The sequence below is a fragment of the Ixodes scapularis genome, unplaced genomic scaffold, assembly GCF_016920785.2.
Source record: "Ixodes scapularis isolate PalLabHiFi unplaced genomic scaffold, ASM1692078v2 PGA_scaffold5__190_contigs__length_132052651, whole genome shotgun sequence".
NCBI lineage: Eukaryota > Metazoa > Arthropoda > Arachnida > Ixodida > Ixodidae > Ixodes > Ixodes scapularis.
This window is the reverse complement of record NW_024609880.1, coordinates 55,482,159-55,508,479: the sequence shown is the minus strand read 5'-3', so window position 1 is coordinate 55,508,479 and position 26,321 is coordinate 55,482,159. Positions and strand designations below refer to the sequence as shown.

At 46.8% G+C, this 26,321-nt stretch overlaps 1 protein-coding gene across 1 annotated transcript in view; it reads right to left on the bottom strand.

Moving 5' to 3' along the window:
- LOC8051955 (protein Wnt-11-like) overlaps positions 1-26,321 on the bottom strand; it is a 46,055-nt gene that overhangs the window by 2,137 nt on the left and 17,597 nt on the right. The window contains exons 4-5 of the mRNA XM_002434143.4: positions 22,412-22,689; positions 16,904-17,208 (exon numbers count right to left, since the gene is read on the bottom strand). Of these exons, the coding sequence (XP_002434188.2) occupies positions 16,904-17,208; positions 22,412-22,689 (583 nt within the window). The remainder of the gene's footprint in view (positions 1-16,903; positions 17,209-22,411; positions 22,690-26,321) is intronic.

Here is a 26,321-nt window from a genome sequence, read left to right as displayed (position 1 = left end):
TGGGACGGGTGTTCCCATCTCACCGTATCAACCCTTTTCACGCCATTCTTACACCCTTCAAAAATGAAGAGCGCTCCGTGCGTACCGTGCCCTATTTGACGATTAAAAAGGGTGTATTGTTCGAAATAAAGGTGCTGAAAGGGTGTAGTCATGGGTGTAAATCTGGAACGCCTTTTTTACACCAAGGGATGCTGAAGCGAAATTCGCAGCTCACGAAAGGCTGGAGCGATAGGCGGGACGCTTCAAAACTCAAAAATATCACTTATCTAGCGATATCTCTAAAAGTTAGCCTATTTTCGGAAAAGAAGCGCGCGATTAAACGCGGCCGGCGAGGCTGACGTTGTCACGTCACGATTCAGATTCCCTCTCCTCGCTACGTCCCGTCGAGCTGTGAACCGAAATTAGGAGGAGAGAACTAAGGCCGCTTCCCCTCATTCTCAGCTGTTCAAGGAGGATCGTGACGTCTCAATGTCCACTTGATCGCGCCTTTCTTTGCTTTTTTTCTTCAAAAATATGGCAATTTGTTTTAGATATCGATGTATGAGTGATGTTTTGGAGTTCGTAGCGTCTCGTTCAACGCTTCTGCGGCCTTATTTATCAAAATCTTTATTCCGTTTCAGCATCCTCCTTTTGAATGGCGCCCTTTCTTTTCTCGAGTTTCCTACGAAAAAATCCTAAGTATCCGACCGGGGGTACCAGTTTTTCCGAAAGTGGAGAAATGCTTCTGACTTTACAGAGGTGTAGTGGTTCCTAGTTTGGCTCTTCATGTATGGCCTCTGATTCAGAAGCATCTTTGTCGCGGTGAAATTGCCAGGATAAAAAAAGAACCATTTCTTTCAGTCTTGCCTTCGCAGAGCTCGATAAGTAGAGTTGTGGGATCGAAACCATCCGCCTACGGCAATCGAGCGCGGCTCATGGACTGGACGCGAGAACTGCGTGAGCACTCGACTTCGGCTCGTAACAATCAATGCCCCGGCGGACACTCGGGTAGTGGCTCGTGTCCAGCCACTGCGGTGATGAGAATACACTCTAAAACCGGTCCCTCATAAAAAACGCTGTCCCTCTGATTTTAGAGGGGACAACAATGCTTTCAGGGGGACAGCCCTTTTTAAGAGGGAAATTGAAAAATAAAATAGCAACATCTAGAGGGACACCAACATATTAAGAGAGACCAAGGAAACCGTTTCGTTAGTCCCTCTGAACAGGAAAGACAGACAAAAAGATTCACGCGTGTCCCTTCATATTAAGAGGGGACCGGTCCCTCTTAACTGGACCAATGTAGTTCGGTCAGGAGGAGGGGGGCAGGCGCACTAATCCACGGCAAAGAGTTCGGACGGTGCTAAGGCTTCGCGCCAATTCACGGAGAGCTGGAAACGGTCGTTGCCGGAGAGTCGCAAGCGTCATGCTGCTCGTTTGACTTCCTTCGGGTGAGTAATCCTGTCATATTGGCGCTTTTGTTTTGGGTGCATTGCGGGTGGGAATAACGAGCCATCAATATTTTCACGCTGGCTGTGAGATGCACGAGCTTTGCATGTAGAGTGAGCGTGTTCAGCTGTAGTCCGCGGACGCGGTCGCTTCCTGGATCTGCTCGTTCAGCTAGGACAAAGCGTCGCTAATCGTTTGCCCTGCCGTGAGCCGCAGGGCTGTCTTTCGCACAAAACACTTTTAGCGGGTTAGGGTGTCCCAATGTGTACGCGTCTGTCTTAAGCTGGCGATATCAGACCATTTTCTGTCCGACGCTTTTGTCTACTTTTCAATTTCGAACGCGCGATCGTTCTTCTCCCAGCTCGAGCTGCTAACTTTGGCAGTGCTACGCCGGCATTTTATTACCGGCAATTTCCTGGTATTTTATCCGTGAGCGTACACTGTCGGCATCGAGTACTACAAAGGATCGAATCACCCTCCCTAAGGCAAAGCCAACATAAAGGCACCCTAGCTGGGGCAGTCAGTGTTTGTAAGCTTGGCTCGCCGATTTCTTTCTCGGTGTGCACTCTAAATGCTTGAGGTTGACCGCCCGAGAGCGTTGATTGACAGAAACAATGTTGGCGATTTTGCGTTTGTTTGCCTTCACAATTCATTACAGCAATTTACACTGCAACGTTATGTTGTAGACATCGTTAGCGTTGCAGTGATTATGAACATTTTTTTCTCAAGTGGGCGGCGAGTAAAAACCCATAATGTGTGTGTATGTTTGTGAAAAAGGCAGGGGGATTGGACGAGCACAAACAAAAAGAAGAAATAAAGGATTTTTTTTCTTCGCGTGTTCGCGGTGCGTCGGCGTCGCGGCGTCTGGGGGAAGGGTGTAGCGGCGGCCAGGGAGTACATTTTTTTTTTGTATATCTTTGGCGTACTGTTTTGTTCGTTATATTTTGACGGTCGTGCCGGCACAGCTACCGGCTTTTTTTTTTTCTTTTCTTTCTTATGCGCTTTAGGGCTAGTGCGTTGACTGTGGGCGTTAAATGACTGACCGTTATTAACAATCTTGTTTTCAGAGTGAGGCAATGGCAACGAACGTTGGCATGAAGGGAATCAGGCGGGGGTTCCGCTCGGATTGCTCGTGTAAAGAGCTCTACCGGGACCCTCTGCACGGTAGAACGCACCACCCTGAGTGGTGAGCCTACTGCGGCACACGGTTCACAACGAACTCGGTAATTATTAACTTTTTTGTATTCCGATATGTAGGTAGGCTCTATTTACGTTCTGCTGGCATATGCACTGCTTCTGAAAAAAAAAAAAAAAAAAAAAAAAAATGAATGGCTTGCGGCGAAATATTTACAGAAATGTAATTTTTTTATTTGATTATGTTGCTTTCTAAAACATGCGCTAGATCACTTCTGCAGCTTCGAGCCGCAAATGCAATCCATGCTTTCCAAAGCACATGGGGCTCCTAAAGTTCATCTACTACTAAATGCGTTTTCGTTTTGTCTTGGTAATACAGAAACTATTGATTCTCGTAAATTAATCAAAACTGCAGTCTATTCTCGTAGTAAAAATGAATAGTAGTAGAAGTTGCGTCATAAGCTAATGTCACTCGCTATTTCGTCGCATACAGATTGGGTTCCGAATCTTTGAACTGCTTGCACTTTATTTTCGCATTTGTTTCCTATCGCCTGCTTGATAACAGGTGAAAGCGCTTCATTACCTTTATTCTAATTCCCACCCTCTGTATCTAAAGGAATACAATATGGTCTTTCATTCAGCTAAAGGTGGATGCACAACTTCGGTTCCATAACACGATCGTCACCATGCTGGGAAACCTGGAGGAGGTAAAAGGGGCCTTCTGCGGAGACAACCCAACAACATTCTTGAACATTAAGACCATCCTCCGGTCTCGATTGGCCAGAAGTTCTTTCATCACCTATGGTATGTGAAAAAGCGAATGCAAAAACAGAAATCTGAGTTTGACGCTGACGCAATGATTTTTTTTTTTAAAGAATTGCTGCTTGCAGGACGATTTTACCCCTGACGAAAAAGTTCCAAGAAACAAGACTTTCTTCGGTTCGGAGAAAGGGATCGTTTCTGGGAACTGGTCAGTGAAACTCACCGCTAGCACCACTATGGAGGGGGCACTAGTCATGTGCTTATGGGTGTATTACATAACGGGACTTTCCTACCCCGTGGCATGTGGACAAACCCATGGACTCCTCTAGGGTCTGCTCGTTGAAAATAAAGTGTTTCGATTCAGTTTATGTCGGAGAAGCTCATAAAATCGCTTATGGCCGTTCAAAAACAACAGAAATTCTGAGCTTCTGCTGATGGCAAGAGACGCCGAATAATTAGTTTTTAATGCTATGAAGTAGGTAACTACGCTCTAAAAAAAAGCACAGGAATCTACTCTCTCGAGCCAGCACTTGGAAAGTCAATCACCGTAACTCACGGAAGCAGCTCAGCGAATCACGATGCCGAAACATAAAATTAGACCAAAAAAACCAGTCCGAGTTGTGACATTAACCAATGCAAAACATCACGCTTGTTGTGCTTAATGTCGCAACTCATTTTTTTGGTATAATCATATGTTTCGGCTTCTACATTCGCTGAGCTGCCTCCGAGAGTTATGGTGATTGTCTTTCCAAGTGTTGTGCGGGAAAGTAGACGCACGGGCTTTTTTTTTTAGAATGCACTTTTCTTTTTGTGTTATCCGCTAAAAAAAGTTTTTTTTTTTTTCAGCACGATTTTATTGTTGTTGTTTATGATAGTCAAAATGAGTCACTCTGCAGCACGAAATTTTTTGTGTGATAGCTTCCAAGAAACGCCGATTTCTGGCGTCGTTCTAAGTCTTTTTTTATTCGTAAAAGCTACAAGAACATCGTTATAGAATTATTATTTTGATGAAGACATATCAAAATATTTTCTTGTGTCATGGCAAATAAAACAGTGTTTACTCTTAAAGATTGTTACTGTTTTCTTTAACACATTGATTCCGTTTATCAAACAAGATATACAGATCAAATTTCAATTCTGCTACGCAGCACAAAATAACTTTGGTTAAACCATATCAGTAAAAGTGCGAGAAGTGCAGTGCAGCATGTCAGCTTACACTCAAAACACGAAGGAGCAGAAATTCTACGATACAATAACAGAGGTAACTTAAAGCCGGGGTCACGCTGCTTATACATTATACAAAATACATTCTGCAGACATGTTCCAATGCGAGTCACCGCGACATCCGTGCTTTGTATGCCACGTGACAAAGTAACCTCTTGATCGGTTACCTCGTGGCGTACGAAGCGCGGATGTCGAGGCGACTGGTTTCAGAACATGTCTGCAGAATGTATTTTGTATGAAGTATAAGCAGCGTGACCCCGACTTAAGGGGGACTATGCCCCTGCATTTTAAGCGGGCCACCGTCCCTCCGAATTTAAGGAAGAAAATATCTAAAAACTGTCCCTCTTAATTAAGGGACTCTGACCTCAAATTTAAGGGAGACGCCGCCTCGCTTACTTTAAGAGGGGTGGTGTCTCACTTAATTAAGAGGGAGCATCTCCATGTAATATTAAGAGGTCTGTCGCCCCCCTTAAACTTAAGTGGGAAAAAATCGAAGAAATGTCCCTCTTACTAAGTGGGACCGGGCTTAGAGTGTACTACTAAATGCGTTTTCGTTTTCTCTTGGTAATACAGAAACAAATGATTCTCGTAAATTAATTAAAACTGCAGTCTATTCTCGTACCAAAAATTAATAGTAGCAGAAGTTGCGTCATAAGCTAATGTCACTCGCTATTTCATCGCATACAGATTGGGTTCCGAATCTTTGAACTGTTTGCACTTTATTTTCGCATTTGTTTCCTATCGCCTGCTTGATAACAGGTGAAAGCGCTTCATTACCTTTATTCTAATTCCCACCCTCTGTATCTAAAGGAAAACAATATGGTCTTTCATTCAGCTAAAGGTGGATGCACAACTTCGGTTCCATAACACGATCGTCACCATGCTGGGAAACCTGGAGGAGGTAAAAGGGGCCTTCTGCGGAGACAACCCAACAACATTCTTGAACATTAAGACCATCCTCCGGTCTCGATTGGCCAGAAGTTCTTTCATCACCTATGGTATGTGAAAAAGCGAATGCAAAAATAGAAATCTAAGTTTGACGCTGACGCAATTTTTTTTTTTTTAAGAATTGTTGTTTGCAGGACGATTTTACCCCTGACGAAAAAGTTCCAAATCCCAAGACTTTCTTCGGTTCGAAGAAAGGGATCGTTTCTGGGAACTGGTCAGTGAAACTCACCGCTAGCACGACTATGGAGGGGGCACTAGTCATGCGCTTATGGGTGTATTACATAACGGGACTCTCCTACCCCGTGGCATGTGGACAAACCCTTGGACTCCTCTAGGGTCTGCTCGTTGAAAATAAAGTGTTTCGATTCAGTTTATGTCGGAGAAGCTCATAAAATCGCTTATGGCCGTTCAAAAACAACAGAAATTCTGAGCTTCTGCTGATGGCAAGAGACGCCGAACAATTAGTTTTTAATGCTATTAAGTAGGTAACTACGCTCTAAAAAAAGCACAGGAATCTACTTTCCCGAGCCAGCACTTGAAAAGTCAATCACCGTAACTCACGGAAGCAGCTAAGCGAATCACGATGCTGAAACATAAGATTAGACCAAAAAAGCCAGTCCGAGTTGTGACATTAACCAATGCAAAACATCACGCTTGTTGTGCTTAATGTCGCAACTCATTTTTTTGGTATAATCATATGTTTCGGCATCTGCATTCGCTGAGCTGCCTCCGAGAGTTATGGTGATTGTCTTTCCAAGTGTTGTGCGGGAAAGTAGACGCACGGGCTTTCTTTAGAATTCACTTTTCTTTTTGTGTTATCCGCTAAAAAAAGTTTTTTTTTTTCCAGCACGATTGTATTGTTGTTGTTTATGATAGGCAAAATGAGTCACTCTGCAGCACGAAATTTTTTGTGTGATAGCTTCCAAGAAACGCCGATTTCTGGCGTCGTTCTAAGTCTTTTTTTATTCGTAAAAGCTACCAGAACATCGCTATAGAATTATTATTTTGATGAAGACATATCAAAATATTTTCTTGTGTCATGGCAAATAAAACAGTGTTTACTCTTAAAGATTGTTACTGTTTTCTTTAACACATTGATTCCGTTTATCAAACAAGATATACAGATCAAATTTCAATTCTGCTACGCAGCACAAAATAACTTTGGTTAAACCATATCAGCAAAAGTGCGAGAAGTGCAGTGCAGCATGTCAGCTTACACTAAAAACACGAAGGAGCAGAAATTGTACGATACAATAACAGAGGTAACTTAAAGCCGGGGTCACGCTGCTTATACATCATACAAAATACATTCTGCAGACATGTTCCAATGCGAGTCACCGCGACATCCGTGCTTTGTATGCCACGTGACAAAGTAACCTCTTGATTGGTTACCTCGTGGCGTACGAAGCGCGGATGTCGAGGCGACTCGTTTCGGAACATGTCTGCAGAATGTATTTTGTATGAAGTATAAGCAGCGTGACCCCGACTTAAGGGGGACTATGCCCCTGCATTTTAAGCGGGCCACCGTCCCTCCGAATTTAAGGAAGAAAATATCTAAAGACTGTCCCTCTTAATTAAGGGACTCTGACCTCAAATTTAAGGGAGACGCCGCCTCGCTTACTTTAAGAGGGGTGGTGTCTCACTTAATTAAGAGGGAGCATCTCCATGTAATATTAAGAGGTCTGTCGCCCCCCTTAAAGTTAAGTGGGAAAAAATCGAAGAAATGTCCCTCTTACTAAGTGGGACCGGGCTTAGAGTGTAGCCGAACTCTAACAAAGCACGCGTTTTCTACTTTGCCGACCCCAGCACGGATGGATGAATACGGCTGAGCCCTTTGGATCGGGCGGTAGCTTACGCCACCTAGCACGTGACCATGAATAAGCGCCCCGCTGCGGCGAGACGCCGAAAGACTTCTCCCTAGCGATGGAATGTCCTCTCGTGCTCCTCGCGTTCCTCGCGCCACCGCTTCTTTTCACGTCGGGTTAAAAAACCATCTTTCGCGTCCTCGCCGCTGCAAGAACTGTGCTCTGATGTCCAGGGTCCCCTAAAGCCCCTTCATGTTTCAAAAGTAGCGCAAGGTGCGTCGATGCAAGAGGCACGTGCAACGTGCAGCCCGTCGAACCCCTGGGAAGATCATGGCGGCACAGCGCAGCACTGAGCTGGATTTCAGACACCATGTTTTTCCCAAAATGGGCGCGCGGCACGTATCTCGAGCATTTCCACAACAATGAATGGCGCCACTTTTCCCAGAACATAGGGGGCTTTAGGTTCTCCTAAAGTCCCTTGATACTTATTTTACAGATAACGACAACCACCTCAAATGACAAAGCACATTCTGCTGGAAGAAAATGGTGGCATTCAGTTCAGTCTTCTGCTGTGCGCCGCCATTCGCTTCTAAAAACCTGCACCGTCACGCAGTTGGCGCTTCAAAGAGTGTCACTTCTTGCAGGAAGCTCTTACCTGGGGACTTTAGGTTCCCCGAGAAATGCTCTGTTCTACCAGATCCTCGCGCTCCCAATCTGCGACCGGGCACTCTATGGCTCCGTCGTCGAACTGCTAGGCTATGTGAGTATGGAGGGGGCTATGGCTCAACGTCGGAGTATAACAGAGCCTTCAGTGCGCGCTCTCAGCAGCCTAAATTTGTTAATGAATAACACCAAGCACAATTGAGTTGTCTGAAATCTATAACAGTCGCCGTCGTGCTCCGCCGTGACTGGCAGGTTGTTGCCGAAAATATCTATCTTTTTGTGAACCTCCTCTACTGGTAGAATATATATATATATATATATATATATACATATATATAACCGCTTCAAGGATGCGGGACCATGTGTTCCTGGATCAAACGTGTTTTCCTCTAAGAAAAAACAAAAAAAAAAAAAAAAAAACAGGGTAAAATATATTTTAGTATATATTCATAACGGAGCATGTTGGTACCCGAAAGCATCAGGTGGATTACCATTTTACACGCACCGACGGCTCGGTACAGAAATTGTAACCCACGCCTGAAAGAGCGCTTCCGAGAGGTTGCCGATCCCAGCGGGGAGTCGGTGCACCCAATAGCAGCACATCGCCGCACATGCGGAGGATGTGCGCCTAGGTTCAGGAAAACGCGCGTTCTCGGGCGCCATCTTCAGAGATTCGAGAGGAAAGTAATCGAATAATTTACGATAAGAAACTCCGGCTTCAATGTTTCCTCTCCTAAGCTAGCCTTCTCTGATAGAGAGATGGATTTTCCGGGGTGACTAGACGACCTTGGTGAGCGGCCCATCCCCAAAGGGTAGACGCACGCCTCCGCTCTTCCCACCCGTCCTTCCTTCTTCTGACTTACCGCCTCTGCCCTTTTCTTTTTTTTTTCCTTTATGAGCGGGGGAACGGGCGGTCGCACTCCAGGGAATAAACTTTGTTGTGAGTTGAAAGAATATAATCGCCTGGTGTTCCGTCCTCTCTATGTTTTATTTTTTCTGTTATTTTAGTCTGTCACTATTAAATGGCGAGAACTACTATCTCGGGAAGGGGTCCCTACCGTTTCGTCGAAACTCGTTTCATGTAATTATGTTTTGTGGAAAACTTTTTATGGACACACGTTTCGTCGACACGAACGTTTCACCGACACTCGTTACCCGAATTGCACGCTGTAGGGACATTTCGTCGCGCGCGTATCACTGGGGTGTGTGTTAACCCATCCTGCCGCCCCGTTTACGAGTCTGCGGGCGGCTCATTACAAAAATGGTGACCCGCCTGACCCATCCGTACACGCCGCTTCGCAGAAAGTCTAATGCCGCCTATTACAAAAAAAAAATAAAATAAATAAATAAAATCAATTTGGGTTGTTGATGAAACGATTTGTCGATTAAACAATCTGTTAATGAAATGTAGTTCGTTGAACCGCTTGCCCCCGGTCGAGAAGAGGACCGCGTGTAGAGACGCTTAGATCACGACAAGGTTGCGGGTGGACTCGCGCAACAGCTGCTCTGCCCTGTAAAGCAGCTTTCTCCGCGGTCTTCTGTGTGTGCGGGAAAGCCAGCTTTACAGAAATCCAAGACACGGATAACGAGGACAGGATAACAGTTTCGAGAATCAACTGAGTTAATCGCAAGTAGTACACAGTCAAAACTCAGAAGACGTACGCTTTCCGACTGAATGCAGAATGTTGCGGCGCATTCCCTGCGTTCGATTGGATTAGCCATGGCGATAACACCCGCACAGAAAGGCAACGAACGCCTTGACGTTGCACTGTCGGCGCCTCTTGATTGGTCGGCTCGTGATATGATAAAAATAAGTATAATTATATGTACCGGTATTTACAACGCAGCATTAGAGTCTCTTTAATCCCCGAGTAGCTACGTCACGAACGAGAGTGATCAGCGTAAAAAGCGGAACGACATGGGGTTTGTCAAGTTTCTGTGCGTGTAATATCATTGCTAAACCAGTCATGCACATTAAAGGCCCAGTGAACTGCGCTTTTAGTATGCGTGTTCGTACTTTGGATTGCGCTCGGCCACATGAAACGAAGTGTTGTTGCGATTTTTGGTTGTTGCATAGGATCCCTTTTAGTGGGTGACGAAGCATTCACCGCCTAAACTAGGGCTACTCAGGTTCGGTGAATATTGGGGATGAGCATATTTGACCTAGACCCGTGAGCGTGTTGAGAAAGTACCTACTACTAGGCCGAAATTATAATAGTAATAATAATACGGAAATGAAGAAGGACAACAATTCAAGGACCTAATAGCCCTAACCTCCGCAATTGGGAAAACTTCGTAATGGAGACAATCCGCAATGTGGAAATATCAACGTCTATTTCTGTTGTCGCAGAAAGACAACGACCCTTATTTTAATCGCTTACAGCTTGTCGTCCAAACTAGGGATGAAGAAATTGTATCTCCTTTTGGGTCAATGCGATCGAAAGGGTTGCGATATATGCGTATCTGACACGGAGCTGACCACGCCACTGACTACGGTGACCTCACGTCTCTGCAGAGGTGGTGTTCCCAATCCTAGCTTGTTTCGCCAAGATCACCACGAGTCAAGTTTGGGGACACCACTGGGCACTTCTTGTTGCAGAGAGTGGATCGCTGGTGTACACATATCGTTGGAATGGTATTTAAAACCAGGATTGAGGGGCCGTGTTCAGACTGCTATTCAGACATCGCCAAATGTGCCGGCCGGACACACAGTACACCTCATCAGAGAGGAATGGGGTAAACATTTTCGTTTGCACTGGCTGTGATTTGTGAGGCGTTGCTTTGTGCGCATCAAAAAAACAAGGTCAGTCGCCATTTAATTAGTGGACATCCTGAACCTGAATTGTCAACAAAATGCAATTTTAGGTACCGAAGCAAGACGGGAGCGTCGCACCTTCGACGAACTCATGTCCCTGACGTAACGCCAAGATGGCGCCAGCATTGGCCGTTTACTAGAGCATGTGTAGGTGCTACACTCTTCCGAAAATTGGCTTCTGCGCGCGCTTTGCGTCGATTCCCCTTCTGGGCAAATGCGCTTGTTGGGTAGGTGGCAATGAGGCGGTTGCATGGTGGAAGTACGGTCTGCTTGCTGTCCTGCTTTGGAGAGGTGTTGTGGTCCGGACGGTGATGGTCAAATGAGGCGAACGAATGTTTGGCGGTATCCTGAAGCACCACCCTTAACTGCTACGGTTCCTTCCGCCCGACAAACGCAGGGGCATGGCTAGAAGGAATCTCCTTCTTACTCGCTTCGCTGTTCACACGGCTGAATCAACACCTCCTTGATCAGTGATTGCAAGTCCGTAGTGCTGGACTTTCTCACTGACTGACTACGGGTACCAGCCGAACGCGTCCCTTGTGGGACTCCAGTCAACGACGTAGGAACGTCAGCACTATAGGCCTTGTAATCTAAAATGTGTTGGATTAATAGGGAAGCGAGAGAGAAAGAAAGAAAGAGGGAAAGAAAACAATACAATCGTATACTAACGACAAGACCCCAACAATGCGAAAACTCCGAAGACTCGCGTCCATAAACAAGTCCGGAAAAAATGGCATGTCCAGACATAACTCGCACGGACCTCCGTCGTCGTTCCAGGGCCACTTTTCTTGCCCTTTGTCTACCGGGGCCAAGCGACGTGTGCATCGGTGTGCCGTCCACCCACGTCTTTTCGCGAGGACAGCGGGAGAAAAGACGAGACGGGGGCTCGACACGAGTTAGTCGGCACACGTTGACGTGAATCGGCCTTTCTCGACAGAAGAACAGCGCGATATCGAATCTTGCAGCGATCGTAAAGAACAAGCTTCCGCAAACTCCTCGGCGCAATCGCCAAACATGTATAAGAGGACGTTGTCGGGGGTGTTTTTTCGATCTATACGGGGTAAGTCGAATGGATTGAATCCACTCCAAATGAATCGCAAATATCAGGTTCGCATGCTATGACGATTTAATTTACTGCGTGGGTGGGCGCAGTTAGGCGATGCATTTCAATATTGAACTTCAGTATCGAAGAAAAAAAATTGTATCAACTAAAAGGTCACAAAAAAATTGATGCTTTCAATGCGGGCGAACATTGAGTTTAGCCTCTTAATGCTTAAATTAAACAAAAAAAGGTTGTATCTTCTAAAACGTGTCATTAAAAAAAAAGAAAGAAAAAGAAAAGAACGGAAGGCAAAGAGGAAACTTTTACTTATCTATTTTTTTTGCTTCTGGTTTGTCTAGTAGCTTTAGCGTCCCAGAGCAACAATTTTTTTCACTTTGACGCGAAAGACTTTTTATTTTATTTCCTTTTATTTTCTTGCTCTAAAAACATATAGCACATTACAGAAGGAGATTGAAGACCGACGCTACAATTCGGTGCGACTAATAAATATAGCGTCAAAATCGCAACGCGATGGTGTTTGTCAGTTGTCTGTACGTCTGCACGTATTCTACCGTCGCTGAAAGAATCGTGTACAGGAGAGGCCCAGTGACTGGCACTTTTCACGCTGTTTGATTGGTCCCATCAACTCGCAGCGTCGGCTGCGTCTGGACTTAAAGAAAGTGAAACGAAGTATAGTGAATAAATACATCTGTTGGAAAAAAGAAATACTTAAAAAAAGTCAGGTTTACAGGTAAACGCTTTCCTGAATAGACAACAATCAACAATCGAAAGCATTCAGACTGGGAGGTGGTTTCAATTAAGGCACACACAGACAGAAAACAAGGGGGTGTATTCTTACACCCCTTTTCTCATATAAGACACCCCAAAACTTCAGTTCGACGTACAAAGCGCTGACGTCGAACAGGCGGCCTCAACGTTTACATGGTGCTTGAGAACGGTGAAATATACTTCATTAAACAGCTAATATACGCCTCAAAGACTCCAGCAAGAAAACACTGAGGTTTTGCAGTAATGCCAAGAAAACACCGATTACTTTTTTTGCAGTCAATAACACGTATACTAGCTATTTTAACAAGTTGTACCACTCGACTATCAATTCGCCCGTAAAAGTCGGAAACATCGGTTCGACGCCAGCGCGCTGTACGTCCAGCTGAAGTTTTGAGGTGTCGGATTTGGGGCAATAAGTGTAAGATTATACCCTTTTTTTTTAAAGTGTGTTGGGTGGTATAAAAAGCGTATAAAGCAAATTAGAACTGACACGTGAGGAGTGAAAAAATGGGAGTGAAGCGAGCTGTTTATGAAGTGTAATATGCTGTAATACCTATAACGAAATAAGCTAAGCGATTTTTCTGCGGACTACTGGTCTGGGATTGAAAGATAACCCGTCATGGAAACACTTGCAGTCCTATTATAATTCGCACGAGTGAAACGGACCGATCTGTGTTGTACGCCGTCAACTGACGCAATTAGCTCAGATAAGGGTCTCAAATTGATTATCCCTTTTTTAGGTTGTATTGGAGTTTTACGCAAGATTAGGTTCAGTAATTGTGGGGCTAATGAAAATTTTATTTTAAAATATCCTACCATGCGATTAGCATTGTTAGTTTTGTAATCTGTGTGTGTTTCCCTTGCAAAGTCAAACGTATGCACTCCATACGATACTTGTATTTGAAAGCCGATTACAATGAAAGGACCTGAAAATAGCGGTCCGACTTTGTTGTGCGTCGTGGTACGCGCATATATTTACATTTAGTTGAATTTAGTTCCATTGAGCAAGATTTACACCAGAGAGAAACTATGGTGATGTCATTTTGTTTGAATCAGATCACCTGGTTACTTGTCGATATAAAGCACAGTCGTCAGCACACGTTATAAATATTATATATATATATAAGAGGTGCTAAGTAATTTGTGTGGCTTATATAAATAATGCCTGACCTAAAACTGAACTTTTTGAGGCTTCTAAAGTGATAGACTCTAGATTTGAACTAAAACCTTTAGATGTAACCATGTCGGCGGTTAGTCAAGTAGGAATGCATCCAAGTGACCACACTAGAATCAATATCCAGTTCACTAAGTTTTAGTAGAAGTGTGTTTTTAGACACCTCACCGAATGCTTTTGAAACATTTAATTTTGTGACAATATTGATAAACCCGGGGAACACAGAATGTGGCCTGCGTGCAGTCAAAATAGGGAAGCTTCCTGTAGGTGTTTTGGAAGGCGTTACACTTTTGACACATTCATGTGCTGCCCGGGCTTATCAGTATAATAATAATAAAAAATTAGGCTTATTGAGGAACCGTGGCGCCGCAGGCTCACGCGGGGAGCTACACTTTCTCACTCGGGAGCCAACTACACTTCGTTTCACCTTATGTTGTACCGCAGCGAAGGCTAGAAGCGCGAGCTCATAGCGTTGGCAGCTGCACTTAAGTCACGAGAGCTTGTGCCGCCGGGATGTGCCCCAGAGCAAGGAGCTCGCGCTTGTAGCCTTTCCTGCGGTACATCATAAGGTGAAACAGAGTGTACCACAGAGTTTCGTGAGCCACATATCGGGAGCCAGCTGCGCGCGCTCATTTTCACCTGCCTCTCGTGGTACCGAGCAAAGGTTCCAAGGTGGGGATCGTACGGTCCGGGTTTCGAGTCCAGTTGCACCACTTGGTAAACCTCGCTGATTTTCATTTGAAATGTCTTCGATATATAACACATTTTTGACCGACTGTAATAATGAGGCTGAAATTTCGAAGAAAATTGGTGAAAAGTTCCGCTCGAAACTATCCTTACAATTCGAAATAGCCCCCTACTTGTGCCTTTGGGATAGTGAGCTCTAACTCGCACTTGCATACGCGCTTGGATACCAAGAAAGAAAATACGTTCCGAAAACTACTCCACACCCACCAACCGATCAGACGCACCGTTTTATTACACGGAAGCCACCACCCTTTGCTCTACTCGCATGCTGGTGAATCTTGAATAGCGTGGAAAAGTCATGTCGAAAAAAACAACAACAAAAAACAAAACAAAAGGAGATGAAATAATTGAAATTAGTTATGATTACCCGCTTTACTTTCTTTCTGGTGCAAGGCACATAATCGTGCATCTGCCTCACCGCATAGACATATTTTGATGTAAGGGTACGTGAATGAAAAATAACATTTGACCCGTCTGCTCCCGCTCACCACATACACAGGCGCACAACGACAAAAGCCTTTGCAAATGCTCAAAACACATTTGGCTGGTGTCAAAATGCAGAATTTATTGCGAAGACACGAACGCCGCTCCAGCAAATCCTATGGAATGCTGCACCTTAAGGAGGTTATATTCGGCAACTTTATCTCGTACTTACACACACCGGCAGTCCTTTTACTGGGGATAGAGCGCCGAAATAAATAAATAGCGGGCAAGCAGACAAACAAAAAACGAGCCCGTACACACGCGTGCTGTAACCATCCGCCCAGTGCCAAAAATGCCACTTGAGGCGAGAAAGACAATCCGCGGCTTGGAGCAGCTATCTCTATCTATCTCCCGTGCGAAACACCGCCCCCTTGGAGTGAATACAGGAGAGGGGAGGAAGCCTCGGAAAGACCGCGTGAAGGAAAATAACACCTATACGTGGCAAAAGCCGTGTTTAAACATCCACGGCTGACAAGTAAAAGAGAGATAAAAAATCGTAGCCTCCCTCCCAATTCCGAGCAGACCGAAGGCACCGTGGTTTCCGTTTTTCTCCCTTCCCTAATGAAGACATCTCGGCTTCCCTTTTTATGTGTGTCTTTATTTATTTATGTTTTTTTTTCCTCCCGTGGAAAGAGTAAATTAGCGCTGGAAACAGCGTTCCGGCGGTGAAGAATTTAAGCACAAACAAAACACGCACCGTAAACACAGCGGCAACAATTACAACAACAACAACAACGAGGAAGTAAAATAAAAATAGTAAAATGAAAAGAGAGGGGGGGGGGTGAGGAAGAAAGAGAGAGGTGCCGCCGTCCGCAGCTGAGACAAGCGGAAAGCGTGAGAGTCGTCGGGCAACTCTGTAATTTTCGTCTTCTCCGGGAGCGCGCTCAGCACGACGGACCTCCCATGCAGGCTGGCGGGTCCGAGAACCACACACGATGGTAGGGCAGCCGCCGACGAACAACAAAGCCCCGAGCGGCAAGATCCAGTCGCGGACAGAGGTAGCAATGAGCCTTAATCGATTGCATACCCCCCTTGTGGGAGGGAGGGAAAACTGCGTGCTTCGGTTTTTTCTTTTTTTACTCCTTTTTCCCGAAAGAATCTTCCGTCGTCTTCTCACGCGGAATCGTGAGGTAACCGCGGCGACGGCGACCATCTTGGGACCCCGTAGTTCATGTCGAGTTTTCTCTTTCTCGTTAGTGATTGGTGCTGAGCGGGAGCACTGTTGGCGATAGTTGCGGTATACGAAACACTCGGACCCCCCGATAGGTACGGTGTCAGGATGCTAAGGCGATATCGTGTTTTTCTCTGTCGTGATCCCTTTGAACGTTTCTGGAGCATGGAAAGAGCGTCTCCCGCGATTTAAGATAAAGCTTAAGATAGCTGGCAACCGTGATTTTAAGCACGTGCAGTGTGACGCGCGGCGATGGAATTATGAATGGAATGGAGCATAGCGTCGGTATTCTCTTAAAAGCCCATACAATCGGACCGTAGAATGCTTCCGCGGCGCTCTTATCACATTATTCTACAAATACGCAGTTCCTCGCCCCCCCCCCCCCCCCCCCACACACACACACACACTCTCTCTCTCTCTCTGCGGCGACGCTACGTCGTTGGTTGCACACGCTATGACGTTAAACCAACAGCTGCGTTTCGTTGCTGACATCCATAGCCTTGTACGCTGCGATTGACACCAACACGAGCAAGCGAGGTCCCTGGAGGTATCCGGCGTACGCGAGCGCGTTGTTTACAAATCAATTAACTCGCGTTTTCCCAGGGTTGGGCACTGCGAAACTGAATTCACGTGAGGTAAAGAGTCCGCGCGTGGCCTTACAGCAGCGTGACGTCGGAGTCGCACGTTGATCCATAAAGCCTTAAAAAAGGCGCCGACTCACCGTCCCTCGGTGCCCAGGGACCCGACTCGGGTGTCCCAGGAGCAGTAGTCGGGCGACTTTGTCCGGTAGACCAGGTCGGCCTTCTGGAGCCTGCCCACGTGTTCGCTGACCGGCACGATCTTGTGCGGGCTCCCGCCGACGCCCGCGGGCGCGTGGCGCGCCACCTCCACGGCCACCTGGTAGCGCCGCCGCAGGCGCTGGCTCACGTGACGCAGAGAGGACAGGCCGCGCCAGCAGGTCTTGATGTTGCACGCGCCCGACACGCCGTGGCACTTGCAAAGCGTCGTCAGGCTCTCGTGCACGGCCTGCGGCAGTTTCGGCAGGATCGGTCAGTGGAGAAGGGTACAACGAGGCCCTCGGTTGGCTACTTCATTACCCCGGAGGTCAGCGCGAGATCGGACGCGAGACTCCACGCGAGGCAGTGGTAGTGCAGGATCTGAGATTCCTGTCACCCCCTCCCCCAAGCCTGACCCCTTGCCCACCGACCACCGGCCGAAGACAGACCGTCCTGCTGAGGAGAATACTCACCGCGGGCGCGGTCACTCCTCCGTATACCTACGGAAGTCGTAGAAGTGAGACGAACGAAAAAGAAGGACCCCCGCTGCCAGCACTGCAAACGTCGAGGGTGCCCTCCCCAGTCTATACCTTTGATGGGAGCACCGTGCAAATCTGTGCCCTGGACCTCTTGACTCCCACCGCACACAAGTCTGGGCCGACATGGAACCGAGCGAAGGGTCGCAAACGCTCGAGGAATCGATTCTACGCCGCGAAGGGTAACTCTACGAGGAAGAACCGCACTCTGCACTCGCTGCTAGACTTTCTACAATCGAATCTGCTTGCCGATGCATCGTAACCTACGAACTCCGCCAGCGCGCCGAAGAAGCCACTTGAAATTAACTTCGTAAGTTTTGTTGTGTATGAAGGCTTCGCCATTTTCACTAACAATTGCTCCACACCTGCGTTGAAATGGGCAAAAACCAAACAATAAAATTATTTGATTATTGGTCGATCCTAATATTCAGAGGAGTAGAAGGAAAGGAAAATGGTAAAAATATGAATTTGACAGCAAGTCTACTGGCCGTATAGTTTGTTTTATCTTTAAAGAGACAATGACACCCCCTAAAATTTACTTTTTATTTCTTGTTGGGCGATCCATTATGGTGTCAGAAGAGTACCCAATCAATATTTTGCTACAGCGTCACATACATTTTTTTAAATATTAAAGAAAAAAACGCAACTGTTCGAAACCGAAACTGAACTGGGGAGGAAGAAGAAATGTAGTCGAGGGTTGCACAGCCGCTGACAAAGGTCACGCGGCTGTGCAACAATTTTTTTATTTTTATTTGTCAATCAACGTATTTCCAGCTTTTTAGAAGCCACAAGAAGAGTTATCCTATTTGTTCCTATTTTGAATGTTGGTTGTGTGCTTTCGATGACCCACGACTTTGATTATCCTTGGTGGTTTGTCTAAACCGTAGAAAACGGCACGTGACCACGGAGAAGAGAGTGAGCGCAACTCAGACCGGCCAGTTCTTGATCGACGGTTTTCGGGCGGAAAGAAAATGAATTTCGAATCGAGCCGCAGTTTTGTTCTGAAGAGTTGGACTCTCACATGTCATGCACAAATAGAAACCTTGGCGAACATAAATACCCTGTCAGTATCCCTTTAAGTCAGAGCACAGTCGAAGGCTCGAACACATACAACCACGTACACACAAACACACTAAAAGTGCAAGTCACGGGTCATTCGCTACGCTTGATTGACAGTTCATAGATAAGAGCTTCCTAAAGTACCTACATTCTTTGAAGCGCCGACTGCATGACAGTGCAGGTTTTAGGAAGTGAATGGCGGCGCACAGCAGGATACTGAACTGAATGACTCCATTTTGTCCAAGCGGAATGTGCTTTGTCATTTGTATCGGTTATTGTTACTTGTAAAAACGAGTATCAAGAGACTTTAGTCCCATTGGCTCGTAGCGTCGGTTGCGCGTGGACTTAAAATCAAGTATGGAGATTGCTTGTCAGCCGCGCTGGCCCGTCATCGAATTCCAAACGATGTCAGCGATGTCAGGCGCTAAAGGCCGCGAGAAAATTTTCCGAAATAGTGGGCTGACGACTACTATGATAATACGGGACGAGGGACTTTCACTCCCGATGGGATCACTTGATTATCGTGCCTGCCACATGTCTCCATGCCGTGGCTACAGTCACAGTGTACCGTGGCCACTGATCTCTATTTTAGTAGGCTGGATCGCGGATCGGGAGCCCGTCGGTGTCGCCACCGGCGGCCATTGCTTGACACCAGGCAATACACGCAAGTCTATGGGAGAAACGCACAGAACTAAACATATTGAAGCATGTACGCTGTGCTCGGAGGCGAGTATTTTATTGTGCGCTGCGATCCTTATGTCGGGTGTTTGGAGATCGAATCGGGATTTGTCAAACGTCCGGTCGCCGAATAAAAAAATCAAACGTACCAGAGCACCTACGGCTGAGCAGGGAAGCTTGCTCTCGTAATGAAGTAAACAAAGGAACTTGCCGTCAATTAGACCGTCCTCAGGGAAGCCCAGAAGTTGATGAATGACAAAGAAGTTCCATCTCGACAGCGGCTTTCCCGGAGTCAGCGAATTCCGCGTTGCAAAGCCTTCGAGCTTGTCGTCTGCTAAACCCAACTCAACGAAACCGCCACCGACTCCGCGGTAACTCTAGGTAACTCGCATCATTGAGCTGCACTACTGCGGAGTCACTCTCGACCACAAAATATTTATTTATAAGAATTGAGAGGGCTGTCGGTTTTAATGTTTGTAAGCAAGCTATTTGACGGGCTTATCGAAAAGCACCCAAAAAGTTTCAGTGCCGAGAACAGCTTAGAAGCCGGAAAAAACGGCACTTTTTCTCGTTCTTCCTATAGAGTCCCATGCATTGGCTGGTGTCAATCAATGGCCGCCGGTGGCGACACTCGGCCCCAGCTGCCGAGGCCGCGATCCGCGATCCAGCCTACTACAGTAGAGATCAGTGACCGTGGCACTCGTGCCGCCCGCGCCAACCTTCACTTCCTCGCGCCTGGACGCGCGAGTCGAACTTCACCTCTTTACACCGGAGTGCTAGGAGCAGCGATTGACACGGGGGACCGCCTGGGTTAGCGCGACTGCCTCGCAAATTGCATTCGATACTATTACAGGCCCAACTTATTTAATATTAAGTAAAAACTATTAAAAGAAATTTGCCAAGAAAAAAAAAAAGGGGGGGGGGGGAGGGTGAAGTTGAGACACTTACGCACCCCGAAAGGTGAGACACTGCGACAGCTGTTGCTTGTCGTCAAAGCCGCTAAGGTGTCATTTCGAACCAGATGGACATAATGAACGGTAAAGGTGCGGGCGCGCACCACGCATAGGAGTTTTGTATTAAACTGGGTAACACATCGGACGAAAATTCCATAGCGTTTTTGGAACCAATAAGGGTGTATTAAGTAGAGAGCATCTCGAGAACCTGCCGAACTATTTTATTGGTCACAAACTATAGGACTGCCTTGTGGTAACAGAAGGACACTTCAAAACTCGCGCGCCCAAGTTCGAAATCAAGGGGAGGGAACGACGAAACTTCATGTGTATGCGAGAACCGTTCCCCGTCGTTGGCGTGGCTGCCTGAATGTCTTATGTGATGTCATTGCACACAACCTAACACCGCTTTGTGGTCTCCGAAGAACACTTCCAAAATCGAGCACTCAAGTTTCAGTCGTGTAGATCCACCTCATTTTAGGCGCGTGGTTTCGCCGACTAAACACCCACCTAGCTTTATTGGTTTTATTACCCGAGAACCTTTCTGGCATAATAAGCGAAAACGCTTTGCTTTTATTGTTTTCATTATCATCTGTCTCATGTTTATGGTTTAACGTGCAGTCAGGGTGTCACGTGACGTCATGACATCACGTGACTCACGGTGTCACCTGACGCCATTAAGTCGCGTGGCGTCACTGTGCAACGTGACATGACAAGGTCACGTCATAGTGTCAGCTGACGCCAGGTGACGTGATGCGCGGCTTGACGTCAGGGTCGTGTGGAGCGGTGTGACGTCAGCGGTGCGACGTCAATGGGGAATCTTTTGGCGGAGTGCCGGAAATGGCCCGCGTCGATATGAAGCGCGATCGACGGCGCGAAACCCGCGAAGTGTACCACTAATTGTTATCGCAATTAAAAAAAAAAAAAAAGAAGCGCGGGCTTACATATGGATAAATACGTCAGTCAGGGTAGTTCCCGTGCAGCAGTCGAAGGCAGCAAACTTTGACTTGACTCTGGTTCCAACGCCGCTAAAGCGTGTCACTTTTAGAGCACTACTGAGAAAGAAAGCCTTACTTGGTCCCATTACGAGGAAAGCCGTCGACGTTGTCCCCGAAAGATGGTCATAAAACTACGTCATCAAGCACGCGCCTCAGAAATAAAACACAAAGAAAAGCACAGTAACGCAGATGTTTTGTCGCGGAAGCCGTCGTGAGGCCAGCGGGGTTCGCCGCGCCTGAGCGGTGGGGGAACGTGATGTCACCGGCGGAGCGCCGTGTGCGAAAGGAAGACGTGGCGCGCTGCTTGTAGGAATGCGCTGCGTGTAGTAGGAATGCTTTCGCATTCCTACGCGTAATCAATCTGTCCTCGGCGATTTTTTTTTATATAATACTTGTGGGTGCTTGTTTTCGCTCTTTGTGGTTTTAGAGTTATGAGGTTGCTATAGGTTCATAAAGTGTAGGCGGACGTATTTTTATTGACAGACGTACATCGAGGCGAAGTGTCTAAAGACGAGGGATAGAAAGCCGTTGCTAAATTTTCTTACCGAGGGCCAACGCGGGGCAGATATTGGACAGAAATGCTAGGACAGCGTTCGACTGGAACTCACATTGAATCTGTCAGAACACAAATCCCGTTCGAACGCTGACACAGCACTCGGTTTACATATGTGACCCACCCTGGCTTTCGGTGGGTGACGTATAAAATTCAGTACTATGGCTTTCAATCTAAAGTCGGTGACAGCTTTAAGAGTTCAGGGAAAGCTCCTCCCACCTCTTTCCACTTCAGCAGAGCGAACGCAGGAAAGGAGGTCGCTTCTGCCGGGAAGAAAACCGGTTCCTAGTTTCCTCCTCTCCATTCCATCTCGCCTACTTCTCCCATCCTCTCCCCGCAAGAGCGAGTCTCTGAGCTTCCCCCCGCAGATGGGAGAGGGTATTTCTTTTTCTCGAATGGAACCGAGCAATTAAGAAAGAACTTCCCCGTTTCTGTTTGTTGGTCGGCCTTTAAGGGAAAAAGGTAGGAGGAGCTTCCCATGACCTCTTATCCTCTCACCGATTATAGCTGGTTACGCACTGGTCCTCGCTTTCTCGGTTGCGTTTCCCCCGTCGCCTATAAGGTTGCGTCCGCAGTCTGCTACAGCCAGCTCTATACAAGATGTTCTCAGCAAATCTTACGGCACCGTGGAGGGTGATGCACGTTCTGCCAAAGACCTACCGCATCCAGCGTGGCTCACCTGCCTGCCGGCCTTGTAGTTGTGGCGGTTGAGGAGCGCCCTGAAGGCCGTGTCCGGTGGGGCCCTCTTCCAAGGGGCGTCCGTGAAGGCCCTCGCAAGGCGGGCCCCGAAACGAACGTTGTCCGCGCAGCCGCCCCACTTGAAATCCCCCTGCGGAGGCTCTCGGGGCGCCCGGCCGCAGCCGCAGCCTGTTAGCCGGCCCTGGCCGCACGCCCTGGCCCAGGTCTGCGTCAGGCTGGCTGAGGACAGCGCGTACACGAACGCCTGCTCGCGGGTGCCTGCGACGCCGGCGGTTGTGCACAGACTCATTTACACAGCTGTGCTTGACCAGGGACTTATAAAACCGCCCCCCTCTCCTATAACACACCATTAACGCACCCTCCAAATGAGCACCAACAAGCCCCCCCCCCCCCCCCCCCCCTTTTCTCAGAATTTCCTACAGAAAATTCGCAAACCTATGGTATTGCGGAGGCGAGTGTCAGCCACCGCGCCCGACCTCCCAAGGTGGACACTGGACACAAAGTCCCTCTGGGTTGGGCATGCAGCAAGGCAACCCTTCTACAGTATATACCCCCAAAGCCGCTACCAAACATTTCAAAGCGTGAACAAACGCACAAGGTGTGCACGGAGCAAGCGAGCTTGCGCGCCGTATTTGCGTACCAATTATGAACAATTTCCACCGCCTGTCTCGCTCAAGGACACGCGTGTGGCTAATCATTAAACACTGTACATTATTGGAGCGCCATCGAGCGCCGTGGCTTAGGAAGGTTTCATCGCCGCGATATGCAGTGCTCTATTAGGGAGTTTTCGTAGATCGTTTTCGCCGACCCGCAACGCTCTCCGCAACCCGCTACGATGCCCGGAACTGTACAGCCAAGGCTATCGGCGCGCAAGCGCGGTAGCGGCTTCTTCGTTGCGGAGGGCTTAGCGGAGAGGGAAACGCGGTCTACGAAAACTCCCTATTGGCACGTGAAACCGTAGCGCAGATAGCATTTTCTCGGTCTTGTCATACCGACCGGTCGGAGGTTATTATTTATTTATTTGTCGTGTTTTTTCGCGTTTGCTTACATCTTCGGGTGAAAATGAACGTGATATTCAGATTCACAGAATAAAATTACTCTAGAATGCATCAGCATCCCCAATGCGCCAGTGCACGAGGCTGGTCCCGCGGCCGTTGGATGCGAGTGGCGGCGGAACACTCGCTCGTGGCACGTGTCTTGCTCGTTCCCACAACAGAAATTGGCAGTAGTTCAGAACGAAAACAAACAAACGCCTAGTGTGAATTTAGCTCTAGAAAACAGAGCCTTTGATTACGCTGAATGAAATAAGTTTAGTTTCCATTGAAAAAAAAAAGAAAGTTGTGCCAAAGTTAACGCATGAGCCAATCACAAAATACAAAACAAAAACGAAGAAAATCTGCAATAATAGATTCTTACATACTAGGGAATAAGAATAGCTTTCTGTGACATTCCAAAAGAAGTGAAGAGTGCGCACTCGCAGCTCTAATCGGCGCTCGTATGCTGCGCGATTGCACATGGGCACCCTGTTTTCGTTGCGACGAAACGTTACCAAGTGCGAGGGGGGAGGCCCGATGGGCCCAAAAGAACCCGTTTTTTTTAATGATCGTGTATTTATTTTTGCACAGTTAAAATTTCTGTTAGCTTTGAAGTACTCTCCGCCTTGGGCAATACGCTTGTCAAGACGTTTCTTTCAATTCTCAAAATAGCCTTTAAACTCGTCAATTGTAGTGCCTTGCAGTGCTTGTTTTTTTTTAATGATTTTTCACATTAGTAAATTGCACGAGAATTGTTTTTCAACTAGAAAAACAAAAAAAAAATATATATATATATTCAGACGGGCGAGGGTGGGATGTTGTTAAAAAAAGACTGCTGAACCCTCAGCGCCGTGTGGGCGGAATGACAACCCGAGATGTAACAAAGAGAGGACATGGTTCGTCCACCATGACAACGCGCCTGGCCACACTGCGCTGAGTGTTCGGTAGTTTTTGAACAAAAACAGCATGACAAACCAACGGCGATTGGCCCCATAGTCCGAGGGATGGGAAGAGGTGCAATCTACTTCTGGTTTACGTTAGAAGAATGGAAAGGAATAGAAATTGAGGGATGTTTTGAGCATTGGAAGAAACGCCCCGACAAGTGCATTGCATCAGGCGCACAGTACTTTGAAGGTAACTGGAATGGGAACCTGTATAAATAAATACACGATTTTGTAAAAAAAAATTTATATACATATAAAAGCCCGCCGAGCCCTAGATCTACAAAACAAGGCACGCTTCGGAGTAGTAACACTACTACCATCTCGATGCTTACAATTATAGTTGCCAATTATCCGAATATTTATCTAAAATCTGAAGATACAATACTCCGTCCACCGGAAATGTTTAAACAGTACGCGGCAAAGCGATATCAATAGTGACAGACGGGCCAGTTGGTGCATGACTAACTTTGACAAAATGCGCCGCATGAACCAAGACAGAATAAGTAAGGCAACACGAAGCGCTACTTTCAACTGAATGTTTATTGAAACAACACACTATTTATACACCCAATCGGGCTTCTGAAGCAAGAATTCCAATTCCTTGTCTATTAGATGCACTGACTAATGCAAAAAAAGAAAAAAAAAAAAGCGATATTGCCCGAGCTCATTCTCACGGCGCATCTGAAGTCCAGGAAGTCGCATTTTCGAGTCGTAACGACCGCTAGATGCGTCAACTCTGCACTAAACACCGAAATGGCGGCGCCGGCAAGATAATCGGGGAGTGGGAGGGCCCATACTCTTCGGGCTGGTCCCCACTAAAGTCACTAAATCTGGGAAAGTACAGAGCCAAGCTCCCGGTATGCTCGCCAAACTTTGGTTCATGGAGTGAGCAGTTTCTTCTTGACCCCTCTATTCTTGGTGAGCCGATCCAGATTCACGACGGCAAATTGCTTCATGAAGACATTCCTTGAATTCCGAGATTTTGTGATCCACATACCGGCCAAACAAGCGCACATCTTTGCATCGCGACCAGATGCGGCGTCGGTGCTTGGCGACATCAAACATATATATATATATCTATATTTCGTGTCTTGGAATCAGTGTTGTACCGAACGGCGTTCCAAGGAACGACGTTTCTGGAGCGAGTTCCTTATAGGAGAAACGAAAGAACGCCGCCGTTCCATTTTGCATCGGTGGGAATGGAACGGGAACTCGTTACATTTTTACGGGAACAGAAGAAGGAAAGGCGGTCCTTTTTATTCTTCTAGAGGGGTAATTTTTATTTTATTTCTAAGAGGGGAATTCTAAAAAGAGTTAAAAATATATGTCAACTTAGAGCAGGATCTTTTAAACTTTTTTGTTACTTAGGGTTTATTTTGTGGAGTCCTCGCTTGGTAACAGTCGGCTGCAGGAGAGATGGTGGGCATTGATTCTCTCTTCAGTGCCCAAAACTGCGGTACAGAAATGAAAACATGTAGTCGAAGGAAAATACAGAAAGAGGTCATGTCAAATTGAGCTACTTTCTTTGCTTCGACAAATCCTCATACACCCAGAAATCAAAGGCTGACTACAGCCGTCACTGAACTTCCACAAAGAGACCTACAGTTACAACAAAAATACAGGTTGCCAGACATCAAACGCACCCTTTCATCTCAAACATTAGCCAGATGCACAAAAATTAACCTTCATTCCTTTTCCTCTTTCCCCACCTTCAAACTGAACAACGAATCAAACCTTCACGAAGAACTGGTAGTTTTCAAGACTGACCTTCCAAATTCAAAAGTCGTACCCTCTTTTCAGCTTGCTCGTATCGCGGACAGCAACATTGAGAAACAACTGTTGTTAAGTTCGAAGAGAGGACTTTGTTAAATTGAATCTTGTGAGGTTGTAAAAGTCTCGTACAATGTGGGGT